Source organism: Calonectris borealis, chromosome Z (assembly GCF_964195595.1).
Source record: "Calonectris borealis chromosome Z, bCalBor7.hap1.2, whole genome shotgun sequence".
NCBI classification, from domain to species: domain Eukaryota; kingdom Metazoa; phylum Chordata; class Aves; order Procellariiformes; family Procellariidae; genus Calonectris; species Calonectris borealis.
The window spans coordinates 18,671,633-18,696,351 of NC_134352.1; the positions used below are offsets into that span (position 1 = coordinate 18,671,633).

Here is a 24,719-nt window from a genome sequence, read left to right on the forward strand (position 1 = left end):
GCAGAGCCCTGCGGAGCTGATCTGTAACAGCAAAAGTGGACAGAGGTAGTAGTAGTACTAAAATGAGTTCCTACTAACGGAGCTTTTCGGGCTTTTCTTCTTGGGGTGGGGTGACCCTGGCTGGCAGGTAAGTCGCCACCTCGTCACTGCTCACTCCCTCCCTGCAGTAGGGGAGAGGATCGGAAGGACAAAAGGAAAAAACCCTCATGGGTCGAGGTAAAGACAGTTTAGTAGGTGAAGGCGGGGCGGGGGGAAGACAGAAGTAAAGCAGAAGCAATCGTTCGCCACCAGCAGACCGATGCTCAGCCGGTTCCAGAACAACGGCTACTTTGGGCACACACTCCCCCTCCCACCCTGGCCCCAGTTTTAATGCTGATCACAGCATTACATGGTATGGAAAATACCTTTGATCATCTGGGGTCAGCTGTCGCGGCTGTGTCACCTCCCGACCTCTTGCCCACTCCCAACCTACACATGGGGAGGGGGGCAGAGTGAGAGGCAGAGGAGGCCTTGACGCTGCTCAGCAGTAGCCAAAACATTGGTGTTACCAACACTGTTTTGGTCACAAATCCAAAACACTGTAAGGACTGCTATGAAGAAAGTTAACTCCATCCCAGGCAGACCCTGTACACTTCTATGGACTCACCTGTAAGGCAACAAGTAGAGTAAATCTTAATAGGTTTACTAACTTTGCTCTGAAAATCCAAATATTCTACAAATTCATGGTAAAGGCAGCACTCTGTCTTTACATGACAAACGTTTTAATTTTACTTTCCAAATTAAAGATTAAATTCTAATGCCGAAGGTGGACTTCTCTAGAGCTTATTGTCAATTATCAGTTAATTCCCCATAAGCTCAAGCCTCCCATCTGAAGCCTTGTTAAATTAAAACAATGAAAGCTGCTATGAATGAAGTATGTAAATCTTCTTTCTAACAATTAGACTTTCCATTTTCTTGCTCATTAGTTCATTGAGTTGAGAATAAGTTTTGGAAATGTAAATCAAAGTTAGCTACTTTTTTTTTTTTAATTAACAAGAAGCTTAACCTCTTTCTCTGGTTAAAATTCTTTGAAATGTTCGGTACATTCCTTATCTCTAAATTTACTCATGTTTTTATGAGTAAATAACTCATGACTTTCCAACATAGCCTTCTGCTGAGGGCTTGAACTGCTTACCTTCCATTATATACCATACTGTACTGTTCTGTAAACAGCAGCAACTGAAATTTGTTAAAATCATAAAGGAAAAATAATTCTTAGAGCGTGGAACCCTAAATCTTCTCCTAGACTACAAAAACTTTAATTTAGACTGTCTCATAATTCAAAGAAAATGCAGAAATGCAAGTGAAACAATTAACAGCTTTGTGAATAGGGTCTGAAATCTAGTTGTATCTTTGGAAACTCGTATCCGATTGACAATATAAAACCTCCAGAAAACAGCTCTTACCCCTGTCTATTGTTGTGAAGAATTTCCATAGTTAGATTCAGTTGTAAGCCAACAAGCATGTGCCATTCTCCAAACTGACAGGATGTAAGCCTGGTTTGACTCAAAAGTTTGAGTTAATAAGCCCTACGAGATGTGTCCTCCAATAGTACGGGCAGATTGTTTCACAAGCTGTTGACAGATTTTTGTGATTAACCGTTGCTCCTTATGAAGAGACTGTATAAACCAGCACAACTCGGTCTACAGGGACATGCGTTTTGGAGTCCTCAGTCCCAGAGCTAGCTGAAGCACCAAGTCAGTTTCTTAAGAAATCTGACAGTTTACTTGCTGTCCACCAACACACCTAGAAACTCCTGGCAAACAGAAGCTTCCAGTTATTCAATAAAAATGTTTTGCTTGTCATTTTTAGCAACTGAAGGAGTAGTTGGAGTGTCCGTGGTGCTTCTTCACTGCACTTGCAGGGTAGGGTGGTTGGGCATCTACATAGCTGTTCCAGGGGTTCTGAAAGCCCTTCGGAGCTCTCAGGGGATTTGTCAGTGAATTACCCCAAAGCCCTTGGGACCCAGTATTATTTTGCCATGCTGTTTCTAAAAAGTAGATCTGAGCGGAATAGATTCAGGTTGGTTTGTTACCTGTCAAGAGAGGTTGTTGGAGCCTTTCAGAAGCATTTGCAAGATAAATGCAGTGGAGGCTGTAGAGGTCCACAGTACTAAATCAGCAGTTAGGAGAGATAGGTAGATGTAACAATCAGATCACAGTCCTCGGACAAACTGAGTTAATATGTAACATCATGATAGCGTCTGGACCAGTTTTCTTTTTAAAGCAAAAAACCAGACCAGACCATAGTAGTTTTGGTAGCTGCCTTTTTTTTTGGACTGATGTAATTGAACAAATGTGGATCTTTTGAATGCCTTACAAATTAATATAACTTTTGTTCTAATTTCAGGTTTACTTTTACAATATAAACAGATAACTCCTATTTTTTAGGATGCTTAATTACTGTAAATTAAAACAAATTATTAAGTGCTAGTCCTTAAAGACTAAGAATAAATTTGGTCTAGTACTCTAATAGGTAGTTCTGCTTAATTCCACAGAGGAGTAATATTTAAGAAATGTAGATAGGTTGCTACTGGCACTGGATCCAGCAAATAATCAATAAAGCATTCATAATTTTAAAACATGAAAATGTTCACAGATGTTTGAGTACACGAGTAGTTCCCATGTAAATCCTTTAAGTAAATGTTGTCATAATTCTTAGCTAAAAGCTTTAACCTAATGAGTTATGAAATGTATTTCCCAAGTTACAAATCTATGAACTCTTAAATGTGTTTCTGATCCTTCCTGTTTATGTTTTTCTCTATTTTTATTTATTAACTCCAATGCTTTCTCAAATTCTTTTGTGTTGTATGTGATTATCGACAAGCCATCTCTGCCTCCGATGGATCCTGAGCTGCGGATGGTCAGGAGGGTGGCTGGTGGCAGTACCGCTGTAGATGTCTTGTGCTCTTTCTGCTTTTGGCCGCTGTTGAAGATAGAGTTCTGGGACAAACAGACCTTTGGTCTGATCTGGTGCAGCTGCTCTTCATATTTGCAAGTGATTTCTTAAAGCGAGGAAAATTTTTAGCATTTTAATTAGCGTTTTAAAAAAAATAAGTTCACAGCGGCAAAAGTCACTAATGCATATGCTTCACTGGTAGCCTTAACTTTTCAATCGAGCCAGACCTTCAAGTGTGAAACAGTGCATCAACTGGGAGGTTTCTAGTGCTGTAAGCAATGTGTGTTTTTCCTAATGAAGAGCCTAATGTGTTCTGAAGTTTAAAGGTAGGATAAGGAAACAGTGCAAAGGAAAGCCTGCCTCCTGGCGGGTTTTTCCCCCAGTGTCAGACAGATGCTGACTGACACATACCACTGGATCTTTTACTATCATGAGGAGGGAAAAAAAAAAAAATTGTGCCTTTTGAGAAGATTCTCCAGCTCCTTCAAGAGCAGGTAAGATTAACTCAGATAGAGTACCCTGACTTGTTCCATCTCACAGACTGTGTTATAGTATCTCCTTACAGATCCTGGCAGTCCCACAGATGGTAGTGGTAGAAAAGAACTATCTGAGAAATTGAAAAAGTGTGTGCAGCCAAAGGTCCCTGAGTTCCTGGCTAACCTCAGGGTATTTGGCATTCCCCCTTCACAGTCAGGGGCAGCTTTGGCTGCAGTGACTATGAGATGGTGGAGTTCAGGATCCTAAGAAGAGAGAGCAGAGCAAAAAGTAGGACCATTGCCCTGTATTTCTGGAGAGCAGACTTCAACCCCTTCTGGGATCTGCTTGGAAGAATCCCATGGGATGTGGCCTCGGAGAGAAGAAGGGTGCAGGAGGGCTGGCCGATATTCAAGGATTACCCATCCCAACAAGCAAGAAATCAGCAGAGACAGCAGGAGGCCTGCACGGATGAGCCAGCAGCTCCCAACTAGACTTGGACGTAACAAACAAATGTACAAGAGATGGAAGGAGGGACAGGTGACTCAGGAGGAATACAGAGCTGCTCTCCGAGCATGCAGGGATAGCATTAGGAAAGCCAAGGTTGACTTGGAGTTGAATCTGTCAAGGGATGGGAAAGGCAACAAGAAAGGCTTCTAGAAGTACATAAACAGCAAATAGAAAAAACGTGAGATGGCTGCTGAATGGAGCAGGGGAACTGGTGACAAAGAAAAGGCTGAGGTACTCCACCCTTGCTCCAGACTTATGGTGAGGGAGCACTTAAACAAACTGTATGTACAACAGTCCATGAGGCCTGGCAAGCTGCACGCTCGTGTGCTGAGGGAGCTGGCTGATGCCCTTGTGAGGCCTATCTCAACTAACTTCTTTCATGGAAACTGAAAGAGGTTCCTGAAGACTGGAAGAAAGCAAATGTCACTACTGTCTGCAAGAAGGAAGATCTGGGGAAATGGAGGCAGGTCAGCATCACCTCAGTTCCTGGGAAGATGATGGAGAAAATCCTCCTGGAAAGCATTTCCAAACCCATGAAGGACAGGAAGGGAATCGGGAGCAGTCAGCATGGATTTACAGAGGGGAAATCATGCTTGCCCAGCCTAATGGCCGCCTACAATGAGGTGACTTGGGGGAAAGCAGTGGATGTCGTTTACCTCAACTTTGGTAAGGCTTTTGACATAGTCTCAGTATCCCATAACATCCTCCTGGACAAACTGAAAAAGTACTGCTTAGATGAGTGTATAGTGAGGAGGTTTGAAAACTGGCTGAACAGCCAGGCCCAGAGGGTTGTGGTCAGTGGGACAAAGTCCAGCTGGAGGCAAGTCTTTAGTGGTGTGCCATAGGGGTTGATACCGGGGCCAATACTGTTTAACCTCTTCATTAATGACCTGGATGCCGTGAGAGAGTGCACCCTCAGCAAGTTCACAGGTGATACAAAACTGGGAGGAGTGGCGGGTACACCGGCTGGTTGTGCTGCCATTCACAGGGACTTGGACAGGCTGGAGAATTAGGCTGAGAGAAGTCTCATGAAGTCCAACAAGGGGAAGTGCCAAGTCCTGTATCTGGGAAGGAATAATCACATGCACAAGTACACTCTGATGCCTGATGGACTGGAAAACAGCTCTGTAGAGAAGAACCTGTGAGTCCTGATGGACACCAAGCTGACCATGAGCCAATAATGTGCCCTTGTGGCAAAGGCTAGCAGCCTCTTGGGCTGCTTTAGGAAAAGACTTGTTAGCAGATCAAGGGAGGTAATAATTTTTTCAGCGCTGGAAAGGCCACATCTGGAGTGTTCTGTCCACTTCTGGGCTCCCCAGTACAAGAAAGATATGAACCTACTGGAACAAGTCCAACAAAGAACCACAAAAATGATTAAGGGACACTTCATGTGAGGAGAGGCTGAGAGAGCTGTTAAGTTTGAAGAAGAGAAGCCTTAGGGGAATCTTACAAATGAAGTAGAGGGACCCAGATTCTTCTCAGTAGTGCCAGTGACAGGACAATAGGCCGTGGGCACAAATTGAAATGTATGAGATATCTGAACACAGGAATACACTTTTTTACTGTGAGGTGGTCAAACAGTGGAATGGGTTGCCTAGAGAGGTTGCGGAGATACTCAAAACCCAACTGGATGTGATCCTGGACAACCTGCTTTAGCAGTGGGGTTGGACTAGGTGATCTCAGCAGATTCCTTCCAGCCTTAACAAATCTGTGATTCTGTGATTTTGGTGACTACTGCAATAACAGTGGAACCAACCCTGACAGAATATTTTACCACAACTCAGCTTAGAATTTCATCAGACCTTTATCCTTCTCCTCCCCATCAAAGAGGATTGTTCTCATAAGTGGAGACTTTGGCCATTTGAGCATCAGTACAAAAAAACTGTAATTTCGGGAAACACTCAGGTCTCATTTTCAACCAGTGAACACAGCATTCAGAGTCATCATTTCTGGATGATTCTTATTGATGTATGTCAGCCTCACTCTGTTTAAAAATAGTTTAAAAATAAATTATTTTTAGTTTATTTGTACTCATACAACCTCAAGATGCTTCCTCTTACACAGGTACAAGAAAGCATGTAACTGTGCTTTGTTCTCCATCTGCTGCAGTACAGTAATACCTCAGGTAGTGTCCTCCCTGCTGCCTCAGTCAAGGCTGGCATACTTCTCCAGCATCTGCTGCTACCATGAAAGATCTTACGGCCTTTCCCAAAGTTGTTGAAATATATGGTGACAAGTTTGAGGAATCTGACAAAGGCTCTGAGGTTTTCTCCTGGTATCTGATTGCTGCGGAGATTGGGGTAGGCTGCTGCCAGATGTCAGGAGCAATGAATATCACCATATTCTACCTATATGAAATCCTTGGAAAACACAAGTTTCACATGGTTTTACTGATTAACTCGGTGGCTTCTTCTTTATCCATCTTGAACTGATTTCCCTCATTGCTGTTGATTATGAAAAATAATTGACAGCTTTATTCTGCTTTTTTGGAAAAAAATCTGTCAATGTCCTGGTGCTTGTGATAAAACTTGTATTTCCAAGCTACTCTACAGATTAGCACAGTAAATTGAAATTGTTTCTGTCAGCATTAACAGTTTATATTCAGTAGACTTAAATGCTTAAAATAATTTCTTTTTCTCAAAAAAGTAAACTGACTGCATTACTCTTCCAGAAGATCATCTTGCTTTGAATTTTCCCTGCAAGAGGTGCTGGAGTCACAACAGCAAGGACTTAGAGCTCTGCCATTGAGGAGTTCCTCTTCATTTTCTGCACTGTCTCTGAAGGAAGCTAAAACAGAATTTAACCTTCTCTAGAACCGCAAACTCTGCCTCTGTTATTTAACATTACGATCACTCATACTCATCAATATACGTTCAGAAAAGGAAGTAGTGCTGTTGCTGATAAGAGACTGTCTTCCTGTCTTTGCCTCCAACGGTATCTCACCACCACATCTTTGAATGCCAGCCAGAAGTGGTGTTTTTTTCTTTTTCTCCTTCCTCTTTTCTGCATTTGGACACAGACCGTGCATTTTCCATTTCACTCGCAGTGGTATCATCATGAACATCACTTCTTATGTTTATGACATCCTGCCTAACTATAGTGGAATGTGTGATGTCATCAACTGACATAGTATCTCATGCCACATTCCACATAAAGTGATGCAAGGCATCAACAATCCCTGAAGATAGCTATATTGCAGTCCTTCTGATAATTTTAAATTCTTCTGCCTGATGCAAGGCTGGACAAGGTTTTTGGCAAACTGTCCATCCAGATTCATATGACATGGAAGTTGCTCTCCTCAGCGTGGTAGCCCACTTGGATGGTTAAGGGACAGCATTTCTGTATACCTCTGCAAAGCAGCTCCATGTCTATGTCTAGCATTTTCCCACTGAATCAACAGCTGTCATGCTTTAGCGTTGACAGTTAACAACCATAATGTATCACGTAAACAGAAGTATGAGATCTTTCTCCTGTGTAAGGAAGTCATTGACTTTTGGGAGGTTATCTTACAAGATAACTCAGTTTGGTTAAACATCTGGGCTGCTAGTGAGAGGCCGAGGACAAAGGTTCAAGATAACACATTTTGAATTAAGAATTCCTAAGGCTTACCTTTCTTTTTACTTTAAGAAGTGATGGCTTTTCTGTTTCTGAGCCTATTGATTCCCAGGAGCATAACAGGATACCTTCCTCCCCCTCAGACTGAGGTATGTGTTTCTACTGAGCATTTCTGCCTCTTTTTCAAAAAGCTCAGGAATCCCTGGAGTGCTAGGAGAGGTTACCTTCCCGAATTCTTCCCCTTTTGTCATCTGGACTGTTTCAGCCATGTAAATGCATGGGTTTCGCAGCCCCATGAGGTGCACTTGTCGATTTTAAATGCAGTGTTAGTCTATGCAAATGGTATCCTGTGTCTTCCTGTAAGGCCTCAGTTGGGTTCCTTAGTATTTTCCTTCGATCAGGGGTGGTGTTTCACAGGGCACCTTAATCAGGCATCAACATCTTTTGCAAAAGGAGCCTTTCAACGCTGCAACCATGAGTGGTCTGCTGTTTCTTCTAGAGGAAAAGGAGGGTGAACATGAATGAGCACTCACCTGAAGGAGACGTGAAGGCTGTTTATTAATCACTAGAGGTTATTCCAGATATATTCTGTATTCACATTCATAGTCTTCTGCCTTTCTGCATCAAGTGCTGTCAACTGATTTTGAGCTTCGAACATTGTAAAGAAACCAAGAATGCAGCAGCATGTTGCAGCTGTGTCCTCCTGAAGGCAGGAGATGTGAGCATATCTCCTGTCACAGCAGCTCCCGTCATGCTTAGTCATGATGTGAGTGGACAGTGTCTCTTAAAGGTATTGGTTACCGGTAACATACACATTTAGGAATATAGCAGAGTTGGATTTGGAAAGCACTGTGGTTTGTGAATGAAGTGTGCATGTCTTAGGAATATTTCTGAACTGTATACCAGGTAGGCAGTTGTTCAATATTGCTGTCTCATTTTATAATAAATCAAGGTTTATACAGACCGGAATGATAGCATAGGCTTGGGGTAGGATGCTGAATATATTCACTGAGTGTTAACATTCAAAAGAAGCATTTGGCTTAAAAGTAAATTCCTTAATTTTTGTAATGAAACTGGCCCCCAAAATCAGTAACATGCATGTAATCACTCACATGCATGTAAAAATAGAAATGGATATTTTATTTTGAGGGAATATCAGGCATCACAAATACAGCTAAATAAGAGCCTTGCAAGTGCCTTCACAGATGCTAACTGTTGATGTTTTTTGTCACTACCTGGACTTTATCTTTCATAATGTTGCTAACCTTGTTTTTGATGGAGGCGTATCAGACACTTTGGTCAATAGCTAGTCTCCAGTTCAGTGCAGAAACAGATACTATTTATTTGTTGAGCGTTGGCAGTTCTGCTCAGATACAGAAGATATGGCTTGATTTGTCTTATTTAGTCAAAATAACATTTATGTCTAGTTTGAGTTTTAGTATAAAACACCTGTGAATAATTAACTTCCCTGTACAGCCAATTTTAGAGTAACTATTTGTAGTTACAGTGGTTTTACCCTGTGAAACCAGTACTATGTGAAATCAGAAATCTGTTGATATATACCTGAGGGTTTTGCCATAAGAGATTTGGAGAGGAAAAAGCTGCTGTCTTATTCACCGAGGGATTTCAGCACACAGCCCTGGGTCAGACGTCGGGACCCCTGAAGAGATCTGGCCAACTTACGTGGGATTCACAACCACCAGTAGGTTAGGTAAGGGCTTGCCTGAGCATCAGTAAGAGAAGTTGACACGCATGAGGCCCTAGTTCCTCTCTGCAGAGAGACACCCTACTTCGAATGGAAAGGCAGTGCCTGTTTTGCCCCAAAATTCATATCCTGAAGCTTTCACCTCTGAAACAAGGCCTTTCGATGCATGGAGGTTGCTAATACGTGAATTCAAACCAAATATCAGTTGTGGGGTTTGGGTTTTTTCTTTATATACTGAGGTTAGGAACAGCTTTAAGGTGATAAAAAATTCTTATTTCAAGTCTCAGTCAAGGTTGAGCATCTCAAACCCCGTTCAGTTCTGAGTTCATTTAGAAACCATTTGGTGAAAAGCCGTAAGTAGCTTGGAGTTGCAGATCAGATAAGATGAGCATAAATCTCTATGGTCATCAAATACATTACTTTCTTTCAGATCTTTGTTGCACAAACGTTATTAACTATGAGTGGTTTCTGGTTTTTGTTGTGCACATTGGCCTATGTACATCTGTAGTTCCGCAAAGAATTTTTACGCTGTATTTAAAGGAAGGAAGTGGCATCAATGCGTAACACTTTTTTGAAAAGCAAATATTCATAGATACCATATTTCAAAGGATCAGGAAAAACAGATAGGAATAGGCACCCCATAGGTGCTCTGTGTGTGCGTACATGTATGGATCATCAATGAAGGCTGCACAGAAGCCTGTGTTGCCCAGAGTCATGCGTGGGATACTGACATTTGCTATACCTTATCACTTAAAAATGCAGCATTTCATGCTAAGTGTACTTGCATACTCCTTAAAAACTAGAGAAATAAGAAAATGCATCCAGTCACAACTCTAAGCCAAAGCAGCAGTGTTTATCAGCAACCAATCATCACAAAATACCAGTTTTGATTAGCAATTTTTTTTTAAACTTTTTGACAATGTTTTTCTCCAGACGTTATATTAAGGCAGATTTCTTTATTGGTGTTAGATACTTGCGTATTTTAGTGCAGTAAGTTCTTTTTTCTTTTCATTATTTCCCTATTCATTCACTATTAAGTGTTTGTATTTTACCTATTTATGATTAGTATTGGAATAAATGCCAGAAACCCACTATGACAAATAGGAATTTCCATTTCTTCCTTGCTTTCAATAGGGTCAAAACCCTGTAACTACTGATGAGATGGCTATCCTTGTGCTTTTTGTCATACCTGTGATTTTTGCAGTGAAGTTTTCTCTTCTTTACACCCCGATTCACTTTCTTTGATAAACTAATACACTCACTTCTAGATTTCCAGGTCTCTACATGTGGAGACTGCTGTGTTTTAAATTCCATAGGAATTTTGAAAAGAAATTAGATTATTTGTGCAGCAAGTGTTGAAGAGTGATCTTGAACTCGTCACAAGCTTGAAGGTCAGTCTGCATTTACAGTATAAACTGTGGAGTAAAAACCACAGAGGATTGTGAAACCAAACTCTCAGGAAATGGGGAAACATGATGGCTTTAGTATTATGTTGCCCAAACACGTTCACTGTTTACTGTCAGGTAAGCTTCTGCTGGCTTTTTCCTGATGTTAAAAATAAGTTGTGTTATGTAGGTGTTGGAATGATCTGTTTTGGGAAGGCATTGCATTAGCTTTGAGTCAAATATATTTGTAGCCTGGCCTCATAATGCTACATTTCACCTCTGCTTTTCCGTTCATCAACTAGACTTGCTACTGTTTTCTACCCGCAGTCAACTGAGATCAAGTAAGCCTGTTTGGATATAAAAATCCAATTTGAATGGAACAGCTGTATAGCCAAGTGAACATACGAGCTTTCTGCTGAATAGATGATGTTTTACTGCTTTCAGTTAATGTGTTCTTTAGTACCATTGTTTTAGTTTCACAGTTAAGACAAGCATGTCATCTCTGGTATTTGATAAAGCATGGAGATTTATTTTTTCAGTTTCACTTACAGAGATGAAAAACTTGGTAACTGTACATTGGCTTAAAATATGGATCAAGATGTTGGGGAAAATCGTACCTGCTTAGATAGCATTCTTTAAAGTAATGGGAATGTTTTAAATGGTGGCAATTCGTGCTTCATCTTTTTTTATGGGGAATGTGAATGCACCTGTACATACATGTAGGATGACATGCTTTAAGGCAACCAGGGAAGTAGAAAACATAGATTTAGTATTGGTTTTATTTTCTTAGACTTCTGAAAACATGATAGGCAGGTGTCTTTACCCAACACTCATTAAACTAGAATATCCTAATTGGTCTTATTGCATCTCTGTTACTATAAATTAACTGCATTTTTTTTTAAGTTTCTGCTAAGGTTTTAATTGGCATGCAGAAAAAATAGAAGTGACTAATACTTGGGAAGAAAAGATTATGGGTGGCTGGTCCCCAGATAATCGCAGTTTTACAGTGTACACAGAAACGACTACTATTATCTCATTTCAGGTAAACTGTCCTTTCTCCACCATTAGAGTTGCTCTTAATTTTCAAAAGAAAAAAATCTTTTGAATTTTTGAATTCTCACAGAATTACTGAGACACTGTCTTTTCCTGGAAGTGACACAAAGGAAAACGTAACGCTTGGGGATGTTTTGCAGGCTTGGTGAAGTTTGTATGTGCAATCTTTATCCACGGCATTCCTTGGTTATGATGGGCATTTTAATTCTGCATAGTAGTGACATTTGTGACTTGTTGGCATTGGACCTCATATCACTGCCACACATCAGGCGAGAGGCCGTCAGGATTCCTGGTGATTAGATGAGGGCTGGGGCTCATCTTTCCCTTCCCACACCGACGTCCCCACTGCTCTTTCACCCCGTCTGTACCCTGGGCATCTAGGACCTGTTTCCACATGATCTCTTCTTCACCGAGGTGACTACAGCGTGAAGAGTCCCCCTTCACCTATTTGAATTCCTGAAATAGGGGAGACCTGCTCCAATCCAGACCCCTCTTTCATCCACTATCCCCCTGATTTATCCACTGTCACCGCATGCGAAACAATCCTGCATGCCTGGTGAGAGGAAAGGCTGCCACTGACTTTGGAGCTGGTAAGGTGAGTTATAGGTATCTCAAAACCTCCCCTCTTGGGGGAAGAAAAGGGGTTGCATTACCCCATTTCTGGAAAGGCAATGGCAGGACAGGGAAGGGAAACACATACAGGCAGGGCAGAGCAGGGCTGGACCGAGTCGTTACAGGCAGAAACCGGGGAGCATCATGAGTAGCACAGTTGTATCTGTACCTTGAAGTAATACTTGAAATTTTAGTATGGTTTTAAATTCATGGAGCCAAGTTGTTACCACTGTATCATCTATTATATTGCTGTCTTAATATAAGCATTCTCTAGATAGATTTAAGTCTTTTTTCAAACATATCTGCGATTTGGGTTGGAAAAAATGATAGACATTTTCTGCTGCTGCTTGTGTGTCGATGACCGATTTCAGGTGACAGCCCCTGCGTCAGAAATGTTTAGTTCTCCACACTTTCCATTCCAGCACGTACAGACAAAGCACAACTTCAGCCTCTTTGTGTGAGTTGCAATATGAAATGTTAACGCGGGGCTGTACGTGAAGCCGCTCGACATTTTTACCTGCCCTTGGCTGCTGGTCCGGCTCTGTTCCCTTGACTGGAGCAAAACACAGCCCTAAAGACCTGCTTTTTTTTCTCAGGGCACTGTTGCCATCTCGTGGCGTTGGCCAAATCCAGCAACAAATGGTCCGTGACCAACATCAGTCGCCGGCAGATGTCATGAGTGAGATGGATGTGGGACGCGCAGGGGGGAGCGGGTGGGTCTCTTTTGAGGCTTTACCTCTGTGCAACACTCAAAAAGTTTGTTACGTGGGATTTCCAATGAAAGTGCCCCATCTCTTGCGCGCCAACAGTGGCAGAGTCGGTGGTAGTCTTTATTCTTTTTCTTGCTCCATTTATTTCCTAAAGTGGACAGAGATACTAACTGTTCTCCATACTGGGCCTCAGATTTTGGAAACACACTGTAAAGTCCTCAGCCTTTAGGAAGAATTGCAGTAGCACAGCCCTGACAGAGCAACCACCTGAACAGTAGATTATCTTAAGTATGTGCCATAACTGAGCTTTCAGCAAATGAGATGTTGAGCAAAAAGACTAGGAAGTCTTGTTCAGATCTTGTTATCCACATCTCTTTTTTTTTTCTTTTTTTTTTTAAATGAATACTTGAAATAGTCCATGAAAATCTTGCAATAACACTGTGAAGTGGTATTCAATTTGGCCTCGCCCCAGAGTGCAAACTCTGCTATTATTGTTGCTAAAGCATTCTAAGAGCTGAAGTATGAATTTCCTGTAAAGTAGATAAAATATTTGAAAGGTTAGACATGCTTCCACTAAATAAACTCATTTTTATGAGTTTTTGCTCCAGCAAAAATTCTGAGGGTTTTGGTTTTTTTAATTGGAACTCACAGCAATCAATAAAAATCCAACATTGAGTTTTTAATGTAATGCTAAAATGCTAAACAGAGTTTACACCTGGAATTTGCCTACATTGCTCACTAGCGTAAGCTTGCTTAATACAGGGAAAAATGAGCAAGGTATGGCTTTTCAGTTGTCATAACTAGATTAGAAATCATCCAAGCCGTTCTTTTGTGAGAGAAATACTTACTTTTAACTGCAATTCATTTATTAGATATTTATTTTTAAAAAAAAAAAAAGGGATCAGAGAGCTATTTTAGGTTAAAATTCTCCTAGCCAAAAAATAAATATTAAAGGTTAGCTATAACTGGGATCTTCCTTAAGTGGACACCACATGCCTATGCTGGCATGATAGGTGAAAAAGAAGAGGAAGATGCTGCTGCTCTGTTAGACTGTCACTCTCACTTGGACCAGCCTAAAGTGCTGATCTCCCAAGTGTGCTTTACTTACGAAAATGTCACCATAGGCCAGGGGAAATGAGTGCTGAAAATCTTCCCTCTAAGGCTGCCATAAATGATGAGTTCCTAAATTTGTTTGGGTATTGGGAACTGACTTTTCAGCACTTGTTCAGCATAGTCTTAGTTAACATATTCCTAAAAGAAATCCAATTCTTGCAACTACTTTTCGAGATTCTTAATGTGGCTTCATTTTAAGCTTTAGGCAAATAATAAACTGATTTAAAACCGATTTGGAACATGCAGAAATCAATATGGTTCTTTGAATGAACACCACATAATTAGGTACATCTGGCTTGTGAATGTAATCTATAGTTAAAATGAATTTTTAAGAGCAAGCTCTGCTTAGGTTTAATATCCATTTAAATCCCTCTTCTAATCTCTTTTAATTAAATTTGAACTAAAAGGAGATTATTCTCATAGCTTGGTATTTTTTAGTTTTGTTTAATTTGAAATTTTATCTAGATAAGATTGCATTTGATAGGCAAGTGGTGTTTTGACTGTTTGCATGATTAATGGCTTTGGCGTCTAAAAGAAAAAGGGCATAGTTTGATTGTTACGCATTAGCAAAACACTTGGATAATTTGCTTGGGACTGGAACACAGCCCTCGCAAACCAAGACACATGTGTTTTCCCATGTGTACACTGCTTTTATACGAACAAAAACCTTCCTTTTTTACGGTAATACTCAATTTTCTGTTCTATCAGCATCACTGTCATATCTTTTAAAAAAAAGGAAAATGTACCTTAGTAACTATACACTCCAGTAGCACTGTTTAAAACATACTGTATTTAACACTAGTTCAGGCACTTTGTTTTCAAGCTCTTTTTGATTTTTGGCTATGTGCGATTAGGTTTTCTGTTTTTAATTAAAATACTCCTTTTCAATTAAAATTGTTCCAGCACTGTGTTTTGATGCATAAGTATCTGGCAATACCTCTTTTCTTATGTCTTGCTGAGAGCAGATCTGGTGTAAGTATCTCTTCTCATGGCCTGTGGTGATGCTGTCAGTCTCTGTGTAGCACGCTGACTCCCCACTCATTTGGGAATCTGTGACGCTCTTGTGTGATTTCTGCTTCTGATGCAGGTTTTTTTCATGTTTATGTTTTTGGCATTCTGCCCCTCAGATTTCTTCTTAGAGCTTTCTTTCGTTTTTGCAAAGGCTGCAGTGTCATATATAACAACACAACCATTTCGTAAGAATTTTATCATAAACTACCCCTGGGAAGCTTGTTTTCCTATGTGACAAAACTAGCTCAGATCTGCTGTACTCTTTACCAAACTGGAGGATTGCACCTTCCTACCTCTGCTCATACGGGTCTCTTCATCACTGTCTCATTCTCTTTAATGCTGCCTTTTGTTTGGCGTAGCTGTGTTGGCAGTAGCAATCCTTTTAAAGGAAAAATTAAAATAATGAGTGAAATTTTTGGTATCTGGAGAAACAGTGCTATAAGCCTGTATCAATACCTGTTGCAGTCCTTGGTGTAAGGCCCTCAAAAGACAGCTAACCTTGACTATCTGTCTTTAACTTCTGTCACGTCCTCAATGAACTCCTCAACATTCAGCAACCATCACTGATTATCACCTATTTGTGGATAGCAACCAAGTCATTGAATGTTATTTGGCATGTTTTATACTTGCTCCTGCACTGAAACCTTGTCTTCAACTGCTGGATAAATAAGTGCCTCTCATGCATGGTATCTACATGGCTACAATAAAACCATTGTTATTGTTAGTGGTTGTGTACAACAAGACACCTATAGTCAAGGCAACAGAATTACATCAGAGTTCACATCTCAGAAGTCATGGCATTGCTCTGTGTGTGAATTTGCGAGCTGTTTTGAAAGAAAAAAGGTAAGCCCGTGAAACCCATTCTGAGCTGAGAGCAGCCTCGTACCCCAGCAGCGTGCTGTTCCGTGACAAACGATGCTCATCTTGAGGCCAGAAGGCGGGGATCAGCCTAAGGCAGCGTCCCAGCCCCACGCTGAGGCTGTGCTGTGCCTGAAACGTCTGACCATTAGTGGCAGATGCAGATAAAGCTTATGAAGAAAGCTGCGTTTTGAGGCTAAGTGAAGATGTTTCCTCACTTCTTCACCACAGAGCTTTTGAGTAGAGGCAACGGCAGCTTAAAAACAACTGTTGTCGCTAGTTGGGAACCAACACTCTTGGCATGTTTGTAACAGGGACATGGGTTGGGAAGATGCACAGTAGTCTTGACAGTTTGCGAGGTGATTACTATTATTTGTCTTCTTGGGCTGTCAGTGCTGAAAATACATAGATGTGATTGTGGGTAGATGGACATTGTAAACTGTACAGATGAGACTAACGGGACTTTCAAATTTCATAGTAAAGTTATGTTCAATATTAAGCAGGTGCAACTTTATGAAGCCTTTCGTGCATATATCTTCCCACCCTCTCTCTGTCTGCTTTCTGTCTGGGGGAGAAGAGCTGAGGTGAGGAGCCTCTGTAAGGCAAGTTTTACTGCATCCATATGGAAACAGGGATCTGTCCCCTACATGCTGCTTCTTCCTATCCCTAACTTGGTGGGCTCATTGTGAGTCTGTTTGTCACCCTGTACTGCTACCTAGTCTGCCAGTTAGTTATCAGAAAGGAGGTCTTGAGACATACTTTTGTACCTCTTACTCTATGTGAAGCCCTAGGTTTTGCTTAATTTGGCTGAAGGCCGCACCAGCAGTGTGGTGTGGGTTCTACAACACTAGATTTGCCATATATTGCTCTTGCTGTTCGGAAATGAAAGAATGGACAGGCCTCAATAAACCACTAGCAGGGTGGAGGATGGATGCTGAGCAGGAGGGTATAGAAATAGGCGAGGAGGACAGCACACAGAAGGGGGGCAAGTAGGATGAAGTGCTGGATGCCAAGCATGGTGCGGAAGCTGTTGAGAGATCGTCTGATCTTGGGACTGGACTTTTTACAATTCATTAACCACATGGTAGAAGCATACACCAGAGTATCATTCATGGGTCTGCCCAATAGGCGGAAATACTGTGAGTGCTTCAACAAGGACCACAAACATTATCAGCTGAATTGGTCCGAAGTCTGTTGTGCAAATGGGAAAAAATGAGTTAACGATAAGGCATAGCAAGCAGTGACGATCAGGCCAAAACCAGGAGTACCCATATTTTTCAGATCTAGCTTATAGACCAACCTGCTAATGTTTTGGTTTATTTTGTCTCTCTAGCTTTCAGTGGACTGAATTTTCCTATGATGAAAACAGTATGCAGTTTATGTGCATGGAGATGAATTCCTTAAAAATTCTGCACCGTAGATAACTGAGATGTTAGAGTTGTGCTGTTATATGAAAAGACTGAATGCTGTATGTGGAAAACAGTATTTCTGACATCAGTCAAAAGCTAAGCACTGTCTAGATTATTTTGATATATGTGTGTTTTATGGTAGAGGATAATAAAACAAATAGAGTTCAGGAGTAAAGTCTGGCTACAGCAACAACAGATGGGCTATTGTACCTAATCCTTTTAGTTACAGAACTGTATAAACATTGCTATTAAAATCACACAGCTAATCAAAAGTCCTCTTTTTACTGTAAAATAATATTAAACCCCAAATTAACAAAATTGCATAAGAGTTGGTATTTGTTTTTGCTGCGCTCACACTACACAGAAAGTGCACATTGCACTCTCTTTTGCAATAATAGAAGTAACACAGCTACAGATGGTGTTGCTGTATCTCTGGGTTAGGAAATAACTTTAAAATAGCGTCTTAGTTTGCTAATCTGAATGTCTCTGTGTAACTGTTTAAGTGCATAACTGAAAGCAGAACAACTTAGATACAATGCAAGAAAACTGAAATGTTACTTTTTTCCTGTGACTCTTGTGGCCCTGCCTCCCCACCTTTCCTCTCCCTGTGCACCATCGTGCACACCTGATGTCTGTGTGCACCTTTGCGCACACATGATGTCTGCGTGGCAGCAGCAGCGGGCACAGAGAGCAGGTCAGGGCTGCACTGTTTAGCACCTGGGAGGGTACTTGGCAGGTGGATTTCTGCATCCTAGGAGATGGGCAGTGCTGGAGGAGGTAGCAGCTCCTCACTTTGTGCTGCAAGATCTCAGTGCTCTGTAGGGATGCCGAAGAGCTCATTCACCAGTCTAAACTAATAGGGAAGGGCTAGAAAACAAAAATGTCTCCTGTTTTATAAACCTGTGCATGTTGGAATTCAGTGCAGTTATGATCTGCCTACCTGAAAAAAGATTGTAGTAGTACTGGAAGAGATGCAGAAAAGGACCAATGGAGCAAGTCGAGGGCACACTTCTGTGTTGTCTTTGACTGCTTACTCAATCAGTAACTTCTATAAAAGGATCTTTCTGGTAAAACCTACAAGTTAACAAGGCACCACTTGCAGAAGAGGTAGCTACAGTTAATACCCTCATGATATCTCTGTGTGGCTTCCAGGCTTTTGAATTTAACAATTTGTCCTCTTTTTTCCATGAACTATTACCTTGTACCTTTTTTCTGAGATACTGTATAAACGTCTTGTTGCCCTTCTTATATGGCAGCATGTTTGGAGATTCCATAAATGTGTGCAGACCAGAACTGCTGCACTTATTTCTGCTTGGGAGATCTTGAATTGAAATACAACGATCTTACATCTCGTTCCCTTTCAGAAGATTAGTTTGAGAATTTGTGAAATGCTTTTACAGTGATGGGTGTACCACATCATTTCTCATTACATTTTGCAAATGATATATATGAAGAAGTAATGCACGTGAGTGCTTCAGGACAGTATCCAACGTTCTCCTTGTCCTTTGTGAAAACTTGTATTATGTGCCTGTAATCCACACACATTGAAGAGTCTCAGAAGTTGAAATTCGTCAACCCAAACCCCTTGTATCCGAAATAGGTACAATTTGTTGGGACTACAGAAGAAAGATGGCATAAGCTTTGCTTATATTACTGCATGATTGCTAAATGGCAAAGTTTATACATAAAGTTAGATATATAAGTATGGTATCTTTGAGTTTACTCCGTGAAAACAGCTGGTTAAAAAGCTTTGTTTGTAGTAGTACTGTGAAAGCCAGTACTTTGCTTAACTATATAGTCTTACACAGGACAATGTAGTACAACACTTTCACTTTCTCATCATTGATCCACACAACATTCTCCATCATTGCTAATTCATGGGAAGGAAAATCTCTACAGCATGGCTATTGACACAGCATAAAGAAACCATACCTGCAGTTATGTGTATTATGATCTTTCAGGGTACTTGTACACCTCTTTTTTTGTCTCACAATTGGGAGGAGGGTTGGAAACCCAGATTTCCTCAGCTGCCATCAGAGTTCTGTCATGTGGCTTCAAAATAACTCAGTGCAGTTACAGCCAGCAAAAGACATGCAGTTGGCTTAGAAAGAGAAAATGATTGGTGGCTATCGTCTGTAGCAAGGAGTTGAAGCTGGGCATGGACATGATTTTTATTGTTTAGAAGTTTGCAATCCATTGAACATGACATTCTGGAAGAGAAGTTACCACCATACAACTTGCATAGAATCATGGAATAGTTTGGGTTAGGAAGGGACCTTGAAAGGTCATCTAGTCCAACCCTCCTGCAATGAGCAGGGACATCTTCAACTAGATCAGGTTGCTCAGAGCCTCGTCCAACCTGAGCTTGAAGGTTTCCAGGGATGGGGCATCTAACACCTCTCTGGGCAACCTGTTCCAGTGTCTCACCACCCTCATTGTGAAAAATGTCTTCCTTATATCTAGTCTGAATCTACCCTCTTGTAGTTTAAAACCATTCCCCCTTGTCCTGTTGCAACAGGCCCTGCTAAAAAGTTTGTCCCCATCTCTCTTATAAGCCCCCTTTAAGTACTGAAAGGCTGCAATAAGGCCTCCCCGGAGCCTTCTTTTCTCCAGAGAGAAGAGAACTTTTAACTTATGTAACTTTAATTACGTTAACCAAACATGGGGAGATTTTTTTTTTTAAAAACCCATGAATATGTAATGTCTGAAGTGTTACAGTACCACTTCCTTCTCTAGAGCTGTTCTAGGGCTGTGCCGGGGTTTTTTTTGCAGTAGGAGATTTATTCTTGCTTCCATGGCAGCTGCCTTCTCTTGAAAGCTTCTTCCTGATACTTCTCATGTAGTAGTGCTGCTGCTTCTTTTCTGTGAACATTACGGTCTTTCTTGACATTTCAGCATTGAGCTTCAGAATCTCCTGGGCAGTAATTTTAGCACTATTTTTGGGCTACTATTACTTCTATTATTCATTTTAAGTATTTATGAAAGATGTAATAGGATTTGCCGCCTGTGTACCTAATAAGAAAATGCTTCTGTAAACAGAGCTTTTCTCAGCGTGCATTGAGACACAAAACATGAGCAAGGTTTTGAGCTGGGCTGGGGATGTGCTGACACAGCTACCCATCCTTTCACAATGCCCTGCGTATTGCTGTAGTAAGTCAAGGCCTGGCTACAGCCTGTTCTTTCTATGGTAACCCTTCCTTAGTGTGAGCAGAAATGAGGACAATTTACAAATGATGAGCTAAAAACCAAACCAAACCAAAACCAACTAAGTTTTTTGTAAAGTAAAACCAGAAGTATTTTAGAGAAGGGTGTAAAAGACCATACTTCACTGTACCCCCTTGTCTTATGCAACTTCGTGGCTTTTAGGCTTTTAGCCACTGAAACTTAGTGTGTTTCACTAAACCCATTTTCTTCTGTGCGCCACACAAAAGTTTTAATTTTCCTCTGGGAATTCTGGCCTTCCCTCCGAGACAGCGTCTGTCCAAATGTGTGGTGGGTTTTAAGCCCTTCATTTTAGGAAGTTACTTTTCTTTTCCCTAAGAGAATCTGTCCTGTGAAATTTAGCTGTATCTACTGATTCTATTTTTAGAGTTTTCGTCATTCTTTGTTTTGTCCTTCCTGCTCCAAATCACATGCACAGTTTACGATTAAAGAGGGTTTTTTTAAGCTTCCAGGCTGTTTACTTATCATGTGATTCAAAAATCAGTCTGGATGCTTCAATAACTGGCTCTTCCCTGCAGGGGAGGTAGTGTCATCCCTTACCTGGGCTCCGGTGTTGTCCACGGACTCTTGTTTAATTTTTACCTGCCTTATTCCGTTACTTTTACTCGCCTTCTAAGTAAAATTATTTGAGTTCATTGGGTGCAGACTACTAAGAAGGTGACAGTGTCCTCATGATTGAATGCCATTACAAGTCGCTGCTTAACCTAAGATCAGAAAATTACCCACCTAAACACTCTTCAGTCTAGTTGGGGTCTTTTCAGCTGATGCATGTGTTTTTAAGAAGCTTAACAACCAAAATGAAACACAAAACAACATTTCTGGAGTCTGAATTGAGACCCTGTGCGCAGGAGGAACAGGGCTGAGTGAGGAGATGTGATCTTGACTCTGTAGGGAAGAAACAAAACAAAACAAAATGTCGGGGGTTTGTTATCTGTCCAGAGAAGTCTAAAGTTTCTGAGAGATTTGAGAAATCTTAATTTGCAGAACTTGGTGACTTTTAACTACAAGGCTCGTTATCTCTCCGCGTCTGTCATCTAAAATAACAAAAGGCATCCACCTATTGTGTAAATCTGTTCACGCAGGGCTCTTGATATTGGCTTATATTCTGGCCATTTTATCTCTCTACCAACACTCCCCTTGATTAAAGGACCCCAAAGGCTATTGCAGTTCATCTTGACTAACACTGTGTTTCTTCCTGTTCCTCCTCTATTCTGTGTGGGGTTTTTTGAGTGGTTTCAATCTGCTGAACAGTAATTACCCCAAAACCGGTAATTTTAAAAAAAATTTATAATTTTTTTTTTTTAAACTTGAAAATGTGGCTTCTTTAGCTAGTCCAGTGTTGTAATTACTTTTTCTTCTGTGATACCATTTAGGGTAACATTTGCTTTCATTTTCTGTGCTTTGAAGGATGCAGCTGCTGTGCTTTGCCACACCACAGGAGACGGTGAGGCCTGTAGAAGACAGCTAGCTGCTTGAGGAGTATCCTTAAGGGACCCATGGAGTTGTGCATATTGCAAAATAAAAAATTGCGACTGTCACCAAGAGCCTTTAACTAAAATGAGATCTGTCTTTCTCAGGCATGGGAGAAGTACATGGTAAAGGACAGTCCTTATCGTGAATAAAATCACTCAAAATAGGACTCAAAAAGTTGCTCACATCCTGAAATATTATGTACCCCGGTCCCCAAAGCAACTTTGCCATGGCTGAAGAATTCATACCGCCCTTCCTGACCCTCTACCTTTTACTTACTTACAGTCTTCCCATAAACTTTAATGAATACAGCTGAATGTTACAATCTGAAATGCTTAATCTTTTTTTTCATATGTGCCCCAATTTTGTGCAACTGACAGCTTTGGTGCTTTCTGACTGCATCTTGAAATACACTTATTTCTATTTGACTCCAGTAACACGCTCGCTAACTGCTAATAGCGTTACTTCTATGAAGACCCTGACAACCCTTCAGGCAGGCGCATTTAACCCTGAGGGGGAGGTAGGTGGGAATTTGTTGCATGTCAGAGCTGGCAGCGCCATCAGGACTTCTCCTGAGAGATCACGCCTCTCCTTTTGTCTGAGCAGTCACGTTTCCACTGACGTACTGTCCTGTTCGCTGTGCTAAAAATATATTAAATGAATAGGAAAAGATGGTTCCTTTTGACGGTGATTTTACTGGACGCTGTGCCAACTGGAAAACAGGCTTCCAAGTAATTCCCCCGATTTTGCTCCAAAGGCACATATGATGCATGGCGGCTTTGGGGGTGGCTGCAGGAGACCGCTGTTCTCTGTTCTCTGCTGTAAAACAATGTTGTGTAATAGTTAAAAATAATGATCTTTTCTAGGATGCAGGGGGGTCTGTAGCACAAAGAAATCAGATAGTTTTCCAAGAAGGAAAGGTGAGCTGCTCCTTTCAGGGTAGACGGCACCATGCGCTGAGCATGAGTGAAAGGAAAAATAATTATTGAGCTTAAACTACCTGAAAGAAAACTGCTACTTCTCATCACTTAAGCATGTATTTAGTCATCCTGTATTAGTCAGTGTAATTACGGAGCCTACAGAACTAATTCCAGATAGTAACCAGTGTTGAAATGTACAATTTAGGCTTAAAAAATAATTGATTTAAATCAGATTTTCCTGCAAGTTAAGAGAGCTCCAATCTGATTGCCAGCTACCGCAATCAGACACTGCTCTGCGCTCAGGGCTTTTTTGGTCTCCCCTGCTTGCTTTCTCATACCACGTTGGCAAGCTGCAACAAGTGAAACTCCACCCTTCCTACAGACTGGGGAGAATAAAATGCATAAACGGCGACTGCTGGCGAGTAAAATGAGGGTTTCTGTGAAGGTGCTGGTTTTCCAGACAGTCGCTGGTGTGCAGCTGAGAAAGGGGCGGGATCCTTTTCAAGTAGCTTAGTTGTGATTTGCTGAATTCATAGACTTTTCCCCTTAAAATCCCAACCCTCTTTTCTTTTTTCCTCTTTTTTTTTTTTTTTTTTTTTGAGAAGTTGACTTGCAGCTACTTCTCAGTGCGCACGTCAGCTGTAATCTGGTCCCCAGTGCCTTGCGCTGATACCATGAGTTCGGAGGCTGATGAACCCAAGGAAGGTACGGTTCTTAACTGTTTTCACAGGAGGGGAAATGTGCATGCTCGCGTGGCCAGCACCGCTTTTGTGAGTGCAGAGGAGAGTTTCTGCTCGCTTTAGCTTTCGGGTGTTCAAAGGGGAGGGGAAAATGCCTTCGCAAAATCATCCGAAGTCCTGCCGATTTCTCTGGATATGAAATGACCGAAGAGTTGGCACCCAGGGATATCTGTCTCGGCAATGGTGATTTACCTGCACGTGAAATACTGATAAGTGGAAGAAATGGTGTTTAAAAAAACTGGTAGTAGAATATCGAAAGAGGAAGATGTTTTTAATTTGGAGGCACTGTATTTTTCAGCAAAAGAGGAAGTTGCATGGGGGAGAAGTGAAAGCTCGTTATTTTGGGAATAAGCTTGATGCCGCTTACTTCCCTGTCCGAATGAGTGTGCATGCATGCGTGTGCGTGCACGCACGTGTGTGTGTTAAAGCTCAGAGGAGTGTGCCAAAGCTACAGGGTTTCATTTACTGCTTCTAGAGTGGAACGTGTGGAGGAGCTGGAAGTGCTCCAACAAAAATACAATTATTCACTAGTGTTGATTGGGAGGGGGTGCGAGCCAGACTAGGACAGTAGGGAGCAAGCGGGGGAGGAGGAGGGCAATTTCCTGAAAGTGCCTATATACAAAAGAGCATTTATACAGAAGAGGGAACAGGGCAGTAGTGGGGTTATACACTGGATTTCTTAGAACAGAATTGATGTTTCATCGTTACAAATAGTCCTTAGGGAGACTTAAACTTACAGAGATCCAGTATGGCTCAGAAAAATAATTTAAAAACCACAACAGATGAGCAAGGAGTAGGGCAACCTAAGCATTTTATATTCGATGAAAAGAAAAAAATTTCAGAATATTTCAGATGGTTTCCCCCTCATACTCTGTACAACCTCCTCCACCACTTGAAGAATAACATTAGCAGGGACCTCTATCTGCTTACTTGAGTAAAAAAGTATTTTGTTGATTTGCAGAAAAGTCAGCCTGGACTGAATCAAACTTAATGCTAATAATGCTGCTAGAACCTGGTTAGTAATGAAGCACGATA

The 24,719-nt window shown here is 41.2% G+C and overlaps 1 protein-coding gene across 4 annotated transcripts in view; it reads left to right on the forward strand.

Moving 5' to 3' along the window:
• Window positions 1-24,719, forward strand: part of TNFAIP8 (TNF alpha induced protein 8) — a 66,180-nt gene that overhangs the window by 21,261 nt on the left and 20,200 nt on the right. Inside the window, exon 1 of one of the 4 annotated variants that reach the window (XM_075137744.1) lies at window positions 21,787-23,649. The exons of the other annotated variants lie outside the window; for them this stretch is intronic. Coding sequence (XP_074993845.1) covers window positions 23,619-23,649 — 31 coding nt within the window. The 5' untranslated portion in view covers window positions 21,787-23,618. Of the gene's footprint in view, window positions 1-21,786; window positions 23,650-24,719 lie in introns of those variants that run through there. 4 annotated transcript variants of the gene reach the window in all.